This window comes from Oncorhynchus masou, chromosome 28 (genome assembly GCF_036934945.1).
Source record: "Oncorhynchus masou masou isolate Uvic2021 chromosome 28, UVic_Omas_1.1, whole genome shotgun sequence".
NCBI lineage: Eukaryota > Metazoa > Chordata > Actinopteri > Salmoniformes > Salmonidae > Oncorhynchus > Oncorhynchus masou.
The window spans coordinates 14885301-14904327 of NC_088239.1; the positions used below are offsets into that span (position 1 = coordinate 14885301).

General features: G+C 47.8%; 1 protein-coding gene across 2 annotated transcripts in view; it reads right to left on the bottom strand.

The window, feature by feature from the left end:
* Positions 1 to 644: 644 nt before the first annotated feature.
* LOC135517236 (vascular endothelial growth factor receptor 1-like) overlaps positions 645 to 19027 on the bottom strand; it is an 80797-nt gene continuing 62414 nt past the window's right edge. For both annotated transcript variants that reach the window (XM_064941353.1, XM_064941354.1), the window contains 16 exons: positions 15385 to 15531; positions 14053 to 14184; positions 11424 to 11530; positions 11197 to 11332; positions 10652 to 10756; positions 8899 to 9098; positions 8299 to 8347; positions 3251 to 3339; positions 2984 to 3106; positions 2647 to 2758; positions 2383 to 2482; positions 2198 to 2303; positions 1989 to 2116; positions 1820 to 1895; positions 1613 to 1698; positions 645 to 1521 (listed from right to left, as the gene is read on the bottom strand). In XM_064941353.1, the coding sequence (XP_064797425.1) occupies positions 1353 to 1521; positions 1613 to 1698; positions 1820 to 1895; positions 1989 to 2116; positions 2198 to 2303; positions 2383 to 2482; positions 2647 to 2758; positions 2984 to 3106; positions 3251 to 3339; positions 8299 to 8347; positions 8899 to 9098; positions 10652 to 10756; positions 11197 to 11332; positions 11424 to 11530; positions 14053 to 14184; positions 15385 to 15531 (1865 nt within the window). In that variant the 3' untranslated portion in view covers positions 645 to 1352. The remainder of the gene's footprint in view (positions 1522 to 1612; positions 1699 to 1819; positions 1896 to 1988; positions 2117 to 2197; positions 2304 to 2382; positions 2483 to 2646; positions 2759 to 2983; positions 3107 to 3250; positions 3340 to 8298; positions 8348 to 8898; positions 9099 to 10651; positions 10757 to 11196; positions 11333 to 11423; positions 11531 to 14052; positions 14185 to 15384; positions 15532 to 19027) is intronic.

The following is a 19027-nucleotide window of genomic DNA, read 5'->3' on the forward strand; positions in this document are numbered from 1 at the left end:
CGCCTCTCCTCCCCCCACTCTGACACACGCCTCTCCCCCCCTCTGACACACGCCTCTCCTCCCCCCCACACTGACACACGCCCCCCCCACTCTGACACACACCCTCCTCCCCCCCCACTCTGACACACGCCTCTCCTCCCCCCACTCTGACACACGCCTCTCCCCCCCCCCACTCCGACACACGCCCCCCCCCACTCCGACACACGCCCCCCCACTCTGACACACGCCTCTCCCCCCCCCCACTCTGACACACGCCTCTCCCCCCACTCTGACACACGCCTCCCTCCCCCCCCTCTGACACACGCCTCTCCCCCCCCACTCTGACACACGCCTCTCCTCCCCCCACTCTGACACACGCCTCTCCTCCCCCCACTCTGACACACGCCTCTCCTCCCCCCCCCTCTCTGACACACGCCTCTCCTCCCCCCACTCCGACACACGCCTCTCCCCCACTCCCCCCACTCCGACACGCCTCTCCTACAAACATCTACAATCACCATCTAATGTTGTTCTGCCCATCTTGTGTTCATTGTCTCAACTTTTGCAATATTGTGTGTACAGCAGTATTTTAATAAAATCTACCAAAATAGTGTGTTGTCTTCGTGTCATGCATGTGAAGACCAGAGGATTGTCTTGCCAGTCAGTGTGATAACGCTTCTTTACTTCAACATTTTTAGATGTGTTTTGAATACATACATACTTGTGTCAGTCAGGGCAAACGTCTGTGGCTATTAAACATGTTATACAGTACTTCTCCATAGCTCTGAATCGACTGGTCTAACACATATACTGGTTTTCATGATCACTGACGGCAGTTGCCTGCCTTGACACAATTTCATGAGGTTAACATATTGTAAATAAATAGGTAACACTTTTCTAATGAATACATTCTTCCAGCATACACGTGTAGGAACATCATGGTCAGGTCACTGGATGCAACCGAGGTTCCTCTGAGCTCTATAGTCCGTACCCATATAGAGATAAGCAACTATACTAAATAGAATGGTACATGGACATGTGGTGTTGCTGCATGTGAAAACACGATCATGGATTTAGCTGCTGTTTGTGGTGTGGGTGTGGCACCCTACACAGGCCTCAGTCATTCACACCCTACTCCTGTCCCCCTGAGGAAGCTACAGCATCAAATACAATCTGTTTATAGAGACAGATCCTTGGCGTGAAGACGTCTGATAGTATGTTGTGGGGAAATGAAGCACTGCATCAATAATTCATCTGTGACGAAGAGGTAGGAATATGGCCTATAGACAGAAGTGAGTGTTTTACATGGTGTGCTGGGAGGGAGGAACCAAGGCAGTTCTAACCAGAGGGAGAAGTGTGATATGATAGAGTTGTCAGAGGGAGGGGTAGAGGAAGGCAGAGTTGTAGTCGGGTGGAGGGGAACAGCTCTCCTCGGAGTCACAGTCGCATGGGAGGACAGGCGGCTCGTCGTCATGGAGACCAGTGATGTCATTACACATGCAGGGCACCAGGTTCTCCCTGCACGTACTGATGGTAAAGGACCTGCCAACACACCCCCTCAATCATTATCAACACAGAACACAAAATACACTCATTTGTAGTCAATGAGGGGTTGAAGGTTAGGGGTGGTGACCTTGTGAGGCTCTTGGCGCCACTGGTCCATTTGAGGCGTTTGAGTTCCTCAGAGGGTAGAACCATCCCGCTGTCTCCCTGCTCATCCTGAAACACACCAGTTCGACACATTAGTGTGTGTGATACACAGCAACACACCAGACACCTCAGTGACAAGCAGTGTGTGGTGTGAGTAAGAATATAAATGTGAATCAGTGTGTGTCCTCACGTCCGGGCCAGGCAGGTCCTTGCTGGGCAGTTCCTCAAAGGTCCTGAGTGTCGCTGTGCTCCTGGTGTTCATGTAGCTGGAACAGAATTAAAACATGACCAACTACAACCCATTGGACTGTACCAACTGTCATATGTTTCTCTGTTTATGGGGGTGTTCCTAGCCTTACCCTAGGCTGATGAGTCTGTGTGGATGCAGGTCAGTCAGGGAGCTCTCTGTGGAGTCTCTCTGGACGCTGCTGTCTGGGTCTCTCTCTCCACACAGGAATGTGCCCAGGGGAATGTAGTCCTTCCCATCCTGATCATAGACAAGGTTCAATGCATATGAAAGAGAGAGAGAGAGAGAGAGAGAGAGAGAGAGAGTGTGTGTGTGTGTTACCTGTTGAACCCGTGCTTCCAGCAGGTCTCCCAGTGTTTCCACTAGGCCAGTGAAGGTGGGGCGGTCTGAGGGGTTAGCCTCCCAGCATGCCAGCATGGTGCTGTAACTACAGACAACACACCAGTTATACTCACACCACAGTCTCTCTTCAGTTCTCTCTCCATCAATATATTTCTCTTTCTCACATTTCTGGAGTGCTGTACTCTGGGGATCGCATGCGTGTTCCCTCCTTTAGTTGGTGGCAGAACTCCTCATCTATGTTCAGGCCTGGGTACGGAGAGGCCCCTGTGAGACAGACAGAGAGAAGCCTTGAGTCTTGTCTAGGTGTGTAACGGTATGTACTAGTCATAGTATGAGCCATAGAGATCCTATTAAATGACTAGTATTCTAATTCCTAATTCTATGGGACCAGCAGTATGTGTATTGTGTAAGTGGATATGAGGACCGACCCAGAGAGAATATCTCCCAGAGCAGAACTCCATAGGACCACACGTCACTCTGGGTCGTGAACACCTTGTCAAATATGGACTCTGGGGACATCCACTTCAATGGCAGCCTTGCCTGTGGAAAACAGGGGTCATGGGTCAAAATCAGCTGCCAGCAGAGAGTACAGAATATCCTTGTCCCAGACCTGTTTGAGGTGTCTCGCCAACTTGGCCGGACAGCACAACTACTGTAGATCTGAGAATAGGCTAAGTACAGTGAAGTCCCCGTTATGAGGAGGAGATGATTGATAGATTTTTTTTGTGCGTGCGTGCGTGTGTGTGTGTGTGTGTGTACACTCACGTCTCCCTTGCGGACATAGTCCAGGTCTTTGTAGAGGTCTCTGGCCAGACCAAAGTCACAGATCTTCACCACTTTGTTCTCAGACAGCAGAATGTTCCTGGCAGCCAGGTCACGGTGGATACACTGACATAGAAACACAGTCAACTCACACACACATTTAGAATGCACAATTTGGATCTATTGATCGCATCGAGGTACAAATGAGACCCATATTTTCAAGGTCATATCTTCTCAGACAGACAGGCTGACAGACACAGGGTATCAAACCTTGCGAGAGGCGAGGAACTCCATGCCTCGAGACACCTGGAAACTGAAGGAGATGAGATCCTCCAGGAACAGAGGAGACTTGGAGACACCTGGAGAGGGAGAGAGGGAGACAGACAGACAGAGAGAAAGGGAGAGAGAGACAGAGTGAGAGAGACAGAGAGAGAGCAAGGGAGAGGAGGTGTTATGAGGGTGAGGATTGAAAGATAAAAATCTCAACAACAACAAAAAACGTGTAGATAAACCTGTTATCTCCCTTACCCCTCTCCTCTGTCTCTTACCCCTCTCCTCTGTCTCTTACCCCTCTCCTCTGTCTCTTAACCCTCTCCTCTGTCTCTTACCCCTCTCCTCTGTCTCTTACCCCTCTCCTCTGTCTCTTACCCCTCTCCTTTCTCTCTTAACCCTCTCCTCTGTCTCTTACCCCTCTCCTCTGTCTCTTACCCCTCTCCTCTGTCTCTTACCCCTCTCCCCTGTCTCTTACCCCTCTCCTCTGTCTCTTACCCCTTTCCTCTGTCTCTTACCCCTCTCCTCTGTCTCTTACCCCTCTCCTCTGTCTCTTACCCCTTTCCTCTGTCTCTTACCCCTCTCCTCTGTCTCTTACCCCTCTCCTCTGTCTCTTACCCGGTTCCTCTGTCTCTTACCCCTCTCCTCTGTCTCTTACCCCTCTCCTCTGTCTCTTACCCCTCTCCTCTGTCTCTTACCCCTTTCCTCTGTCTCTTACCCCTCTCCTCTGTCTCTTACCCCTCTCCTCTGTCTCTTACCCCTCTCCTCTGTCTCTTACCCCTTTCCTCTGTCTCTTACCCTCTCCTCTGTCTCTTACCCCTCTCCTCTGTCTCTTAAACCTCTCCTCTGTCTCTTAACCCTCTCCTCTGTCTCTTACCCCTCTCCTCTGTCTCTTACCCCTCTCCTCTGTCTCTTACCCCTCTCCTCTGTCTCTTACCCCTCTCCTCTGTCTCTTACCCCTTTCCTCTGTCTCTTACCCCTCTCCTCTGTCTCTTACCCCTCTCCTCTGTCTCTTAAACCTCTCCTCTGTCTCTTAACCCTCTCCTCTGTCTCTTACCCCTCTCCTCTGTCCCTTACCCCTCTCCTCTGTCTCTTACCCCTCTCCTCTGTCTCTTAACCCTCTCCTCTGTCTCTTACCCCTCTCATCTGTCTCTTACCCCTCTCCTCTCTCTCTTACCCCTCTCTCTGTCTCTTACCCCTTTCCTCTGTCTCTTACCCCTCTCCTCTGTCTCTTACCCCTCTCCTCTGTCTCTTACCCCTCTCCTCTGTCTCTTACCCCTCTTACCCCTCTCCTCTTTACCCCTCTACTCTATCTCTTACCCCGCTTACCCCTCTACTCTGTCTCTTACCCTTCTCCTCTGTCTCTTACCCCCCTGTTCTCTCTCCCTCTTACCCCTCTGTTCTCCCTCTCTCTTATTCCTCTCCTCTGTTCTCTCTCTCTCTTACCCCTCTCCTCTGTTCTCTCTCTCTCTCTTACCCCTCTCCTCTGTTCTCTCTCTCTCTTACCCCTCTCCTCTGTTCTCTCTCTCTTACCCCTCTCCTCTGTTCTCTCTCTCTTACCCCTCTCCTCTGTTCTCTCTCTCTTACCGCTCTCCTCTGTTCTCTCTCTCTCTTACCCCTCTCCTCTGTTCTCTCTCTCTCTTACCCCTCTCCTCTGTTCTCTCTCTCTTACCCTTCTCCCATGTTCTCTCTCTCTTACCCCTCTCCTCTGTTCTCTCTCTCTCTCTCTTACCCCTCTCCTCTGTTCTCTCTCTCTCTTACCCCTCTCCTCTGTTCTCTCTCTATTATGCCTCTCCGCTGTCCTCTCTCTCTTACCCCTCTCCTCTGTTCTCTCTCTCTCTTACCCCTCTCCTCTGTTCTCTCTCTCTCTTACCCCTCTCCTCTGTTCTCTGTCTCTCTTACCCCTCTCCTCTGTTCTCTCTCTCTCTTACCCCTCTCCTCTGTTCTCTCTCTTTTACCCCCCTCCTCTGTCCTCTCTCTCTCTTACCCCTCTCCTCTGTTCTCTCTCTTTTACCCCCCTCCTCTGTCCTCTCTCTCTCTTACCCCTCTCCTCTGTCCTCTCTCTCTCTTACCCCTCTCCTCTGTTCTCTCTCTCTCTTACCCCTCTCCTCTGTTCTCTCTCTCTTACCCTTCTCCCATGTTCTCTCTCTCTTACCCCTCTCCTCTGTTCTCTCTCTCTCTCTCTCTTACCCCTCTCCTCTGTTCTCTCTCTCTTACCCCTCTCCTCTGTTCTCTCTCTCTTACCCCTCTCCTCTGTTCTCTCTCTCTCTTACCCCTCTCCTCTGTTCTCTCTCTCTCTTACCCCTCTCCTCTGTTCTCTGTCTCTCTTACCCCTCTCCTCTGTTCTCTCTCTCTCTCTTACCCCTCTCCTCTGTTCTCTCTCTTTTACCCCCCTCCTCTGTCCTCTCTCTCTTTTACCCCCCTCCTCTGTCCTCTCTCTCTTATCCCCCTCCTCTGTTCACTCTCTCTTATCCCTCTCCTCTGTCCTCTCTCTCTTACCCCTCTCCTCTGTCCTCTCTCTCTTACCCCTCTCCTCTGCCCTCTCTCTCTTACCCCTCTCCTCTGTTCTCTCTCTCTTACCCCTTTCCTCTGTCCTCTCTCTCTTACCCCTCTCCTCTGTCCTCTCTCTCTTACCTCTATCCTCTGATCTCTCTCTCTCTCTTACCCCTCTCCTCTGTTCTCTCTCTTACCTCTCTCCTCTGATCTCTCTCTCCTTTCTCTCTTACCCCTCACCTCTGTCTCTTACCCCTCTCCTCTGTCTCTTACCCCTCTTACCCCTCTCCTCTTACCACTCTCCTCTGTCTCTTACCCCTCTCCTCTGTCTCCTACCCCTCTTACCCCTCTCCTCTTTACCCCTCTACTCTATCTCTTACCCTGCTTACCCCTCTCCTCTGTCTCTTACCCCTCTCCTCTGTCTCTTACCCCCCTGTTCTCTCTCCCTCTTACCCCTCTGTTCTCTCTCTCTCTTATTCCTCTCCTCTGTCCTCTCTCTCTTACCCCTCTCCTCTGTCCTCTCTCTCTTACCCCTCTCCTCTGTTCTCTCTCTCTCTTACTACTCTCCTCTGTTCTCTCTCTCTTACCCCTCTCATCTGTTCTTTCTCTCTCTCTTACCCCTCTCCTCTGTTCTCTCTCTCTTACCCCTCTCCTCTGTTCTCTCTCTCTTTACCCCTCTCCTCTGTTCTCTCTCTCTCTCTCTCTCTCTTACCCCTCTCCTCTGTTCTCTCTCTCTCTCTCTCTCTCTCTCTCTCTCTCTCTCTTACCCCTCTCCTGTGTTCTCTCTCTCTCTTACCCCTCTCCTCTGTTCTCTCTCTCTCTTACCCCTCTCCTCTGTTCTCTCTCTATTATGCCTCTCCGCTGTCCTCTCTCTCTTACCCCTCTCCTCTGTTCTCTCTCTCTCTTACCCCTCTCCTCTGTTCTCTCTCTCTCTCTTACCCCTCTCCTCTGTTCTCTGTCTCTCTTACCCCTCTCATCTGTTCTCTCTCTCTTACCCCTCTCCTCTGTTCTCTCTCTTTTACCCCCCTCCTCTGTCATCTCTCTCTTACCCCTCTCCTCTGTCCTCTCTCTCTCTTACCCCTCTCCTCTGTTCTCTCTCTCTCTTACCCCTCTCCTCTGTTCTCTCTCTCTCTTACCCCTCTCCTCTGTTCTCTGTCTCTCTTACCCCTCTCCTCTGTTCTCTCTCTCTTACCCCTCTCCTCTGTTCTCTCTCTTTTACCCCCCTCCTCTGTCCTCTCTCTCTTACCCCTCTCCTCTGTTCTCTCTCTCTCTTACCCCTCTCCTCTGTTCTCTCTCTCTTACCCCTCTCCTCTGTTCTCTCTCTTTTACCCCCCTCCTCTGTCCTCTCTCTTTTACCCCCCTCCTCTGTCCTCTCTCTCTTACCCCTCTCCTCTGTTCTCTCTCTCTCTTACCCCTCTCCTCTGTTCTCTCTCTCTTACCCCTCTCCTCTGTTCTCTCTCTTTTACCCCCCTCCTCTGTCCTCTCTCTCTTACCCCTCTCCTCTGTTCTCTCTCTCTCTTACCCCTCTCCTCTGTTCTCTCTCTCTTACCCCCCTCCTCTGTTCTCTCTCTCTTACACCTCTCCTCTGTCCTCTCTCTCTTACCCCTCTCCTCTGTTCTCTCTCTCTTACCCCCCTCCTCTGTTCTCTCTCTCTTACACCTCTCCTCTGTCCTCTCTCTCTTACCCCCCTCCTCTGTTCTCTCTCTCACCCCTTTCCTCTGTCCTCTCTCTCTTACCCCTCTCCTCTGTTCTCTCTCTCTCTTACCCCTCTCCTCTGTTCTCTCTCTCTCTTACCCCTCTCCTCTGTTCTCTGTCTCTCTTACCCCTCTCCTCTGTTCTCTCTCTCTTACCCCTCTCCTCTGTTCTCTCTCTTTTACCCCCTCCTCTGTCCTCTCTCTCTTACCCCTCTCCTCTGTTCTCTCTCTCTCTTACCCCTCTCCTCTGTTCTCTCTCTCTTACCCCTCTCCTCTGTTCTCTCTCTTTTACCCCCCTCCTCTGTCCTCTCTCTTTTACCCCCCTCCTCTGTCCTCTCTCTCTTACCCCTCTCCTCTGTTCTCTCTCTCTCTTACCCCTCTCCTCTGTTCTCTCTCTCTTACCCCTCTCCTCTGTTCTCTGTCTTTTACCCCCTCCTCTGTCCTCTCTCTCTTACCCCTCTCCTCTGTTCTCTCTCTCTTACCCCTCTCCTCTGTTCTCTCTCTCTTACCCCCCTCCTCTGTTCTCTCTCTCTTACACCTCTCCTCTGTCCTCTCTCTCTTACCCCTCTCCTCTGTTCTCTCTCTCTCTTACCCCTCTCCTCTGTTCTCTCTCTCTTACCCCCTCCTCTGTTCTCTCTCTCTTACACCTCTCCTCTGTCCTCTCTCTCTTACCCCCCTCCTCTGTTCTCTCTCTCACCCCTTTCCTCTGTCCTCTCTCTCTTACCCCTCTTCTCTGTCCTCTCTCTCTCTTACCCCCCTCCTCTGTCCTCTCTCTCTTACCCCCCTCCTCTGTCCTCTCTCTCTTACCCCTCTCCTCTGTCCTCTCTCTCTTACCCCTCTCCTCTGTCCTCTCTCTCTTACCCCTCTCCTCTGTGCCCTCTCTCTCCTCGAAACACCTCTTCTTCCCATCCTGTCACAGGGAGAGAGAATGAGTTGTGGTTAATGTGTTCAGGTAGTGCTACTGGTCAATATGGATATTCTGTATTAATTATATTTAGTTTGTGGACTTAGTGTGTTTGTCTCTAGTTTACACCACTACACATAAACTATACGACACAAAACACCGCATTACAACTACAAGGGAACTATGACTGTTAACATGAAGCATACAGGACTCAATTCTCAGAACTACAGATTCTTACATTAAGGAAAAAGTCCCTCTATCTTATTACAGATGACAGAACATCAATTGATTGCAGAAGTGAGTTGGTGATGTGTTTGATTGCTTGAGGCTCATTCTGTGTGTCTGTCAGAGGAAATGAGACTTGAATGTGAGATAAGTATGTTAACGTCTGTAAGTGTGACAATAAGACATTCATGACGCTCTTCACAGCATAAATATATAGACAGGATGTCAATGGGAACTTGACCTCATTGAGGTCTGTAAGTTAAGGCTCTGTCTGTCTGTTGGCCTGTCTATCTGTCTGTCTGTCTGTCGGTCTGGACAGAGGGAGAACTCACTTTGTTGAGCAGGAACACATCTCTCTTGCTCTTCAGGTAGGTGGATAGGTTTCCATACCTACAGTACTCCACTATCACCATGAGAGGCCCTGCCTTGGTGCAGGCTCCCAGCAGGTTGACCACATTCAGGTGGTGGCCGATGTGGTTCAGGATCTTCAGTTCTGTCATCAGAGCCTTGTGGTCACTGGGAGTAGCCCCCTCTGGTGGACAACATACAGCACAGCACATTATAAATACATCACATTATAAATACGGCACATTATTAATACAGCAAATTATAAATACAGTAAATTATAAATACAGCACATTATAAATACAGCACATTATAAATACAGTAAATTATAAATACAGCACATTATAAATACATCACATTATAAATACGGCACATTATTAATACAGCACATTATTAATACAGCACATTATAAATACAGTAAATTATAAATACAGCACATTATTAATACAGCAAATTATTAATACAGCACATTATTAATACAGCACATTATAAATAATAAATACAGCACATTATAAATACAGCACATTATAAATACAGTACATTATAAATACAGTAAATTATAAATACAGTACATTATAAATACAGCACATTATGAATACAGCACATTATAAATACAGTAAATTATAAATAAAGCACATTATAAATACAGCACATTATAAATACAGTACATTATTAATACAGCACATTATTAATACAGCACATTATAAATACAGTAATTTATAAATACAGTACATTATAAATACAGCACATTATAAATACAGTACGTTATAAATACAGTAAATTATAAATACAGTACATTATTAATACAGCACATTATTAATACAGTACGTTATAAATACAGTAAATTATAAATACAGTACATTATAAATACAGCACATTATTAATACAGCACATTATAAATACAGTAAATTATAAATACAGCACATTATAAATGCAGCACATTATAAAATACAGTAAATTATAAATACAGCACATTATTAATACAGCACATTATAAATACAGCACATTATTAATACAGCACATTATAAATACAGTAAATTATAAATACAGCACATTATAAATACAGTACATTATAAATACAGTGCATTATAAATACATCACTTAATAAATACAGTATATTATAAATACAGCACACTATATATACAGCACATTATAAATACATCACTCTATAATTACAGCACATTATAAATACAGCACATTATTAATACAGCACAGTATAAATACAGCACATTATAAATACAGCACATTATTAATACAGAACATTATAACTACAGCACATTATTAATACAGAACATTATAAATACAGCACATTATAAATACAGTACATTATAAATACAGCACATAATTCATACAGTACATTATTAATACAGTACATAATTAATACAGTACGTTATTAATACAGTACATTATAAATACAGTACATTATAAATACAGCACACAATTAATACAGCACATTATAAATACAGCACATTATAAATACAGCACACAATTAATACAGCACACAATTAATACAGCACATTATTAATACAGCACATTATAAATACAGTAAATTATAAATACAGTACATTATTAATACAGTACATTATAAATACAGTGCATTATAAATACAGTACATTATAAATACAGCACATTATGCTGGTAGAGTCATGTTCTATTGTATTCAGTTGTTCTATTCTGAATGGTCATCATTTGTCACGTTGTTAGATGACTAAGATATAGGGAACATAATAAAGCAGGTACCCTTGAGCATCTTGACAGCCACAGTCCTGCAGCCTGTAGAGTTTTCGATGCCAAAGGCAGACGCCTGCATGACTTTCCCAAAGGCCCCACGGCCCAGAGGTTTCTCTGGAAGGACACAGAGAGATAATTCAAACACAATCTTATTTGTTTCTCAATTGGTGGGGTTGAGTCAATGTTTCTAAAGGCTTCAGGTGGGAACCACCTAGATATCCCAGCTGACCGTTCATAAAACTTGAGAAATGAAAATGACATTTATTGTATATCCCACAAGCCCTGATGAGTCAAACACAGATTCCACCCTAGCCAGAACTGATTAGTTACAGTAAACACAGCTCCCACCCTTGACAGACATGATTAGCACAACACAGTTAACGCTGATTACATGGGGCACTCCCAGTCATCTCTGATGCAGATAAGATTGTTACGAGGAAGTGATCATATCTATCACTAATCTTAATCATCTCCTCTCTCCCAACTTTATACTTGGTCTGTAACCAATCACTACACAGTGTACCAGGTCGGCAACAAATGATGTAAAGTTATACCCAGTTTGAGGCGGTCTCTGGGGAACTCCCATTGGCCTGGGTCGTACTGTAGCCTATCACACTGCTCCTCCAGAGGCCCCTCCCCTGGGTCCAGGATGATTGAAAGGTACTCAGCCTTGGCACTCGAAGAGTTTGGCTGCGAGAAATGGATTTATATGAAATCATCAAAAATAGGACAGATAGTTACACAATTTTATACAGTCATGTCTGCTCCATTTGTGTCTCACCTTTTTGAGTTTACGTATGAAGAGAGTGAGAAGCAGCCAGAAGAGAGTGGCCACCAGACAGGTACAGGTGAGAGTAGGGATCTCCAGAGACAGGCCACCTGATGAGTCTACACAGAGAGAGAGAGGACTAGAATTTGAAGTCAAATGTTTACTGATGATCTGGTGCTTCTGTCCCCAACCAAGGAGGGCCGACAGCAGCACCTAGATCTTCTGCACAGATTCTGTCAGACCTGGGCCCTGACAGACCTGGGCCCTGACAGACATGCGCCCGGACAGACCTGGGCCCTGACAGACCTGGGTCCTGACAGACCTGGGCCCTGACAGACCTGGGCCCTGACAGACCTGGGCCCTGACAGACCTGGGCCCTGACAGACATGTGCCCGGACAGACCTGGGCCCTGACAGACCTGGGCCCTGACAGACCTGGGCCCTGACAGACCTGGGCCCTGACAGACATGCGCCCGGACAGACCTGGGCCCTGACAGACATGCGCCCGGACAGACCTGGGCCCTGACAGACCTGAGCCCTGACAGACCTGGGCCCTGACAGACCTGGGCCCTGACAGACCTGGGCCCTGACAGACATGCGCCCGGACAGACCTGGGCCCTGACAGACCTGAGCCCTGACAGACCTGGGCCCTGACAGACCTGGGCCCTGACAGACCTGGGCCCTGACAGACCTGAGCCCTGACAGACATGCGCCCGGACAGACCTGGGCCCTGACAGACCTGAGCCCTGACAGACCTGGGCCCTGACAGACCTGGGCCCTGACAGACCTGAGCCCTGACAGACATGCGCCCGGACAGACCTGGGCCCTGACAGACCTGAGCCCTGACAGACCTGGGCCCTGACAGACCTGGGCCCTGACAGACCTGGGCCCTGACAGACCTGGGCCCTGACAGACATGCGCCCGGACAGACCTGGGCCCTGACAGACATGCGCCCGGACAGACCTGGGCCCTGACAGACCTGGGCCCTGACAGTAGATCTCAGTGAGACAAAAATAACCGTGTTCCAAAAAAGGCCCAGTTGCCAGGACCACAAATCCAAATTCCATCTAGGCACCGTTTCTATACATACATAACTATACATACCTCGGCCTAAACATCAGCGCCACAGGTAACTATCACAAAGCTGTGAACGATCTGAGAGACAAGGCAAGAAGGGCCTTCTATGCCATCAAAAGGAACATCAAATTCAACATACCAATTAGGATCAGGCTAAAAGTATTTGAATCAGTTATAGAACCCTTTTGCCCTTCATGGTTGTGAGGTTTGGGGTCCGCTTACCAGCCAAGAATTCACAAAATGGGACAAATACCAAATTGAGATTCTGCAAACATATTCTCTGTGTACAACGTAAGGGAGAGAGAAGAGAGCATGATTGAAATGTATCTGAGGATTTACCCATTTTAAACTATAGAAATAGAAGCACATCAATGAACAAGGCCCTCTCAGGAATATTTATTCTCTCCTCACTCACTTCAAGTAAAATCACTTATCTGACATTTATTTCACTCATGTGCTGCAGTTCTCCACCTTCCCACACGAGGGCGCTGTTCTCTCACTCAATTCAATTCAAGGGCTTTATTGGCATGGGAAACATGTGTTAACATTGCCAAAGCAAGTAAGGTAGATAATATATAAAGTGAAATTAACAGTAGACATCACACATACAGAAGTTTCAAAACAATAAAGACATTCCCTCCGTCCCTCCCTGTCTGTCCCAGCCTCTGATCAGGGTGGAAACGACCCAACAGGCTCAAACACAAACAGCCATCTTCTTCATTCATCTTGGTGTTTTTCTGAAGATATAGAAATAGCCTCAGTTTACGGGGCAGCAGAGTGGGGCTTCTGAAGATATAGAAATAGCCTCAGTTTACGGGGCAGCAGAGTGGGGCTTCTGAAGATATAGAAATAGCCTCAGTTTACGGGGCAGCAGAGTGGGGCTTCTGAAGATATAGAAATAGCCTCAGTTTACGGGGCAGCAGAGTGGGGCTTCTGAAGATATAGAAATAGCCTCAGTTTACGGGGCAGCAGAGTGGGGCTTCTGAAGATATAGAAATAGCCTCAGTTTACGGGGCAGCAGAGTGGGGCTTCCGAGGGAAATCAAAAAGGGAGACAGCTTCCTTCCTGACTTATTAGAACAGAACAACACTGAGCCACTCCTCTCCATGGTCAGGCTAGGGAGCTTCCGCTAGCTGCTACTCAGTGAGTGGGTCCTCCAAACAGGGGTGACTTACACTGTAGTCCAGCCTCTACTGGAAAGGACTGGGTTACGCACCAAAGACTCTCTAAAGAAGGGAAAATCAATCAAGACGTATAAGGATAGCAGCACTATCTAAAGCAGTGTCTCGTTTTGTCTTTACAACTGACCCTATTAGCTGAGGCTTTACTCTTCACCCTTGTTATAGTAGATCATGATTAGATGACTGTTATATGTATAAGGTTGATAATCTAATTGGTTGTCATTGGTACCCTTTAACACCCACATCCCGGCTATCACAAGAGTGTTTATCCACAGGCACCAACATGACCAAATATGGAAGACACCCATCTTGGATGGTTATAGAACGAGAGAGGAGAGAGAGTTGAGTGTATTCTACAGTTACTATTGGTCAATGGATCCTTACTGTGAACCCAGATGTAGGCAGAGCTCTCAGCAGAGCCTCTCTCATTGGTTGCCTGGCAGGTGTACAGACCCTGGTCCTCCACTGTGATTCGGTCAATGTGGAGGTTCTCGCCTCCTTGTGCTATGACGATACCTGCACATGAGGAACAGAACGTGTCACAGTCATTTCCCAACACCAACTTCAGGAGTCTCATTCTCAACAGTTTGAAGAGGATTCCTCTCTCATCTTCCTGTCTTTATTCTGATTTATTCAGATCAGTGCAGGTGAAGTAAGAAAGAGGAAGTCATTTTATACTATTGACACTCCAAGTCACCAAGCAACTCAACTTTCACTGTTGTAATATTCCCATATATATAGTGAACAAAAATATAAACACAACACATAAAAGTGTTGTTCCCATGTTTCAAGAGCTGAAATTAAAGATCTCAGAAATGTTCCATACGCACAACAAGCGGCAGGGTAGCCTCGTGGTTAGCGCGTTGGACTAGTAACCGGAAGGTAGCAAGTTCAAACACCTGAGCTGACAAGGTACAAATCTGTCGCTCTGCCCCTGAACAGGCAGTTAACTCACTGTTCCCAGGCCGTCATTGAAAATAAGAATTTGTTCTTAATTAACTGACCTGCCTAGTTAAATAAAGGTTTTTTAAAAATTCTCTCAAATTTTGGGCACAAATGTGTTTATATCCTTGTTCGTGAGCGTTTCTCCTTTGCCAAAATAATCCATCCACCTGACTGGTGTGGCATATCAATAAGCTGATTAAACAGCATGATCATTACACAGGTGCACCTTGGTCTCGGGACAATCAAAGGTAAAAACGTGCTGTTTTGTCACACGTCTCAAGTTTTGAGGGAGTGTGCAATTGGTATGCTGACTGCAGGAATGTTCACCAGAGCTGTTGCCAGAGACGTTAATTTCTCTACCATAAGCCACTTCCAATGTTGTTTTAGAGAATTTGTCGGTACGTCCATTTGGCAGTACGCCCAGGACCTCCATATCTGGCTTCTTCACCTGCAGGATTGTCTGAGACCAGCCACCCGGACAGCTGAGGAGTACTTCTGTCTCTAATAAAGACGTTTTGTGGAGATAAACTCATTCTGATTGGCTGGACCTGGCTCCCAGCGGGTGGGCCTATGCCCTCCCAGGCCCAACAATGGCTGCGACTCTGCCCTGTCGTGTGAAATCTATAGATTACGGCCAAATGAATTTATTTCAATTGACTGATTACCTTATGAACTGTAATCTCAGCAAAATTGTTGAAATTGTTGCATGTTGCGTTTATATTTTTGTTCAGTATAGTTGAGACGGGGATATAAGATCACTGTGCCTCCCACCTGATCCCTGAAGCAGTGTGTGTTGGTCCTTGTACCATGTGATGAATGGGCGTGGCACTCCGTGGGCGTGGCAGCTGAGTGTCACTGAGCTGCTGATGTTCACGCTGCAGTCAGACAGATTCTGTAACAGCACCGGAGCCTCCAGGACTGTGGGAAAACACACACCATGAGTGTGTGTGTGATTAGGTGTGCATGTGTGAGAGAGAGATGTGTGTGTTGTGTGTGTGCGAGCGAGCGTTTGTGTGTGTGTGTGTGTGTGTGTGTGTGTGTGTGGGTGTGTGTGCGTGTGTGTGTGTGTGTGTGTGTGTATCACAAAATATTGAGTTACTTCAATGTCAAGAGAACAGAACAGATGATTCATAAGTCATACAGAAGGCCCGTGAATAGTCATACAGTAGGCCCATGAATAGTCATACAGTAGGCCCATGAATAGTCATACAGTAGGCCCATGATGTCATGTCTTGTTATGTCTGTTCCTGTCCTTTCTCTTCATTCTCTCTCTCTGCTGGTCTTTTTAGGTTACCTTCTCTGTCTCTCATTCCTCAGCTGTTCTACATCTGCCCTAACTAGCTCTTTCACTCTTCCCCACCTGTTCTCTCTTCCCCCTCTGATTAGGTCTCTATTTCTCTCTCTGTTCCTGCTACTTTCAGTGTCTGATTCTTGTTTGTGTTTTTTGATGCCAGAAGCAAGCTGTCGTCTCGTTTGCTTCCACCTTGTCCTGTCCTGTCGGAGTCTGCCTGGCAGGAGCATCCTGCACTATACTAACGTTCTTTTTGTTCCGCTGACAACGTTGGAAGAGGATTTATGCCATTCCTGTATTTTCATTAAAGAACTCTGTTTTCTGTTAAAACCGCTTTTGGGTCTTCACTCAAGTTCATAACACATGAACAGTCATACAGTAGGCCCATGAACAGTCATACAGCAGGCCCATGAACAGTCATACAGTAGGCTCACGAATAGTCATACAGTAGACCCATGAATAGTCATACAGTAGGCCCATGAATAGTCATACAGTAGGCCCATGAATAGTCATACAGTAGGCCCATGAATAGTCATACAGTAGGCCCATGAATAGTCATACAGTAGGCCCATGAATGGTCATACAGTAGGCCCGTGAATAGTCATACAGTAGGCTCATGAATAGTCATACAGTAGGCCCGTGAATAGTCATACAGTAGGCTCATGAAGAGTCATATAGTAGGCCCATGAATAGTCATATAGTAGGCCCATGAATAGTCATACAGTAGGCTCATGAATAGTCATATAGTAGGCCCATGAATAGTCATACAGTAGGCCCATGAATAGTCATACAGTAGGCTCATGAATAGTCATACAGTAGGCCCATGAATAGTCATATAGTAGGCCCATGAATAGTCATACAGTAGGCTCATGAATAGTCATATAGTAGGCCCATGAATAGTCATACAGTAGGCCCATGAATAGTCATACAGTAGGCCCATGAATAGTCATATAGTAGGCCCATGAATAGTCATACAGTAGGCCCATGAATAGTCATATAGTAGGCCCATGAATAGTCATACAGTAGGCCCATGAACAGTCATACAGCAGGCCCATGAATAGTCATACAGTAGGCTCATGAATAGTCATTCAGTAGGCCCATGAATAGTCATACAGTAGGCTCATGAATAGTCATACAGTAGGCCCATGAATAGTCATATAGTAGGCCCATGAATAGTCATACAGTAGGCCCATGAATAGTCATACAGTAGGCCCATGAATAGTCATACAGTAGGCCCATGAATAGTCATACAGTAGGCTCATGAATAGTCATATAGTAGGCCCATGAATAGTCATATAGTAGGCCCATGAATAGTCATACAGTAGGCCCATGAATAGTCATACAGTAGGCTCATGAATAGTCATATAGTAGGCCCATGAATAGAATTAGTGTCGTTTTTCCTTTTCTTTCTATACAAATCGAACGCAGGGATATTTGCCATCCGTCCCTGGACCCCTGCCACGCTCTGACCACAATGTGCATGTTAGTGACACAGTTCTGTGTGAGTGTATGTGTGTGTGTTTCAGCTGACCTGGGTTCCTCTTGGGTTTGTAGTAGTAACCTTAAAACCACTCAATTTGAAACATGACTCACCACCTAGACGACAAAGACTACAATTGGATGACACCCCCCTCTCGCTGTCTGTCTCTAGTTAAAAGCCCATGGGGGTCTTTGAGAGGAAGTTTATGCGTTGAGGTATGGTGAGCAGCAGCAGTAAAATAAATGAATAAAAGGGACTTAAGTAATGTGGGACTGATTGTTGTTTCCCATATCTTCCTCCAGGAGAACAATTGATGATTGTCTGTGAGTCTGTGGTTTGACAGTGTCTGATTGGCTGATTGTTCCTATAGCCCTGTGAAGGGGCCTGTAAATGTGGCATTGTGGGAAGTGCCATTGTGTCCTCTTCCTCCTGACGAGGGAGCATTCCCACGTGAAAGAAGAGGTGCAGGGAGAGAGAGAGCAGGGGAGCAGACAGGCAGGGAGAAAGACAGCAGGGGAGCAGACAGGCAGGGAGAACGACAGCAGGAGAGCAGACAGGCAGGGAGAACGACAGCAGGAGAGCAGACTGGCAGGGAGAAAGACAGCAGGAGAGCAGACTGGCAGGGAGAACGACAGCAGGAGAGCAGACTGGCAGGGAGAGAGAGAGCAGGAGAGCAGACTGGCAGGGAGAACGACAGCAGGAGAGCAGACAGGCAGGGAGAACGACAGCAGGAGAGCAGACAGGCAGGGAGAACGACAGCAGGAGAGCAGACTGGCAGGGAGAAAGACAGCAGGAGAGCAGACTGGCAGGGAGAACGACAGCAGGAGAGCAGACTGGCAGGGAGAACGACAGCAGGAGAGCAGACAGGCAGGGAGAACGACAGCAGGAGAGCAGACAGGCAGGGAGAACGACAGCAGGAGAGCAGACTGGCAGGGAGAAAGACAGCAGGGGAGCAGACAGGCAGGGAGAACGAGAGCAGGAGAGCAGACTGGCAGGGAGAAAGACAGCAGGAGAGCAGACAGGCAGGGAGAACGACAGCAGGAGAGCAGACTGGCAGGGAGAAAGACAGCAGGAGAGCAGACTGGCAGGGAGAACGACAGCAGGAGAGCAGACTGGCAGGGAGAACGACAGCAGGAGAGCAGACTGGCAGGGAGAAAGAGAGCAGGGGAGCAGACAGGCAGGGAGAAAGACAGCAGGAGAGCAGACAGGCAGGGAGAACGACAGCAGGAGAGCAGACTGGCAGGGAGAACGACAGCAGGAGAGCAGACTGGCAGGGAGAACGACAGCAGGAGAGCAGACTGGCAGGGAGAACGACAGCAGGAGAGCAGACTGGCAGGGAGAAAGAGAGCAGGGGAGCAGACAGGCAGGGAGAAAGACAGCAGGAGAGCAGACAGGCAGGGAGAATGACAGCAGGAGAGCAGACTGGCAGGGAGAACGACAGCAGGAGAGCAGACAGGCAGGGAGAACGACAGCAGGAGAGCAGACAGGCAGGGAGAAAGACAGCAGGAGAGCAGACTGGCAGGGAGAACGACAGCAGGAGAGCAGACAGGCAGGGAGAACGACAGCAGGAGAGCAGACAGGCAGGGAGAACGACAGCAGGAGAGCAGACAGGCAGGGAGAACGACAGCAGGAGAGCAGACTGG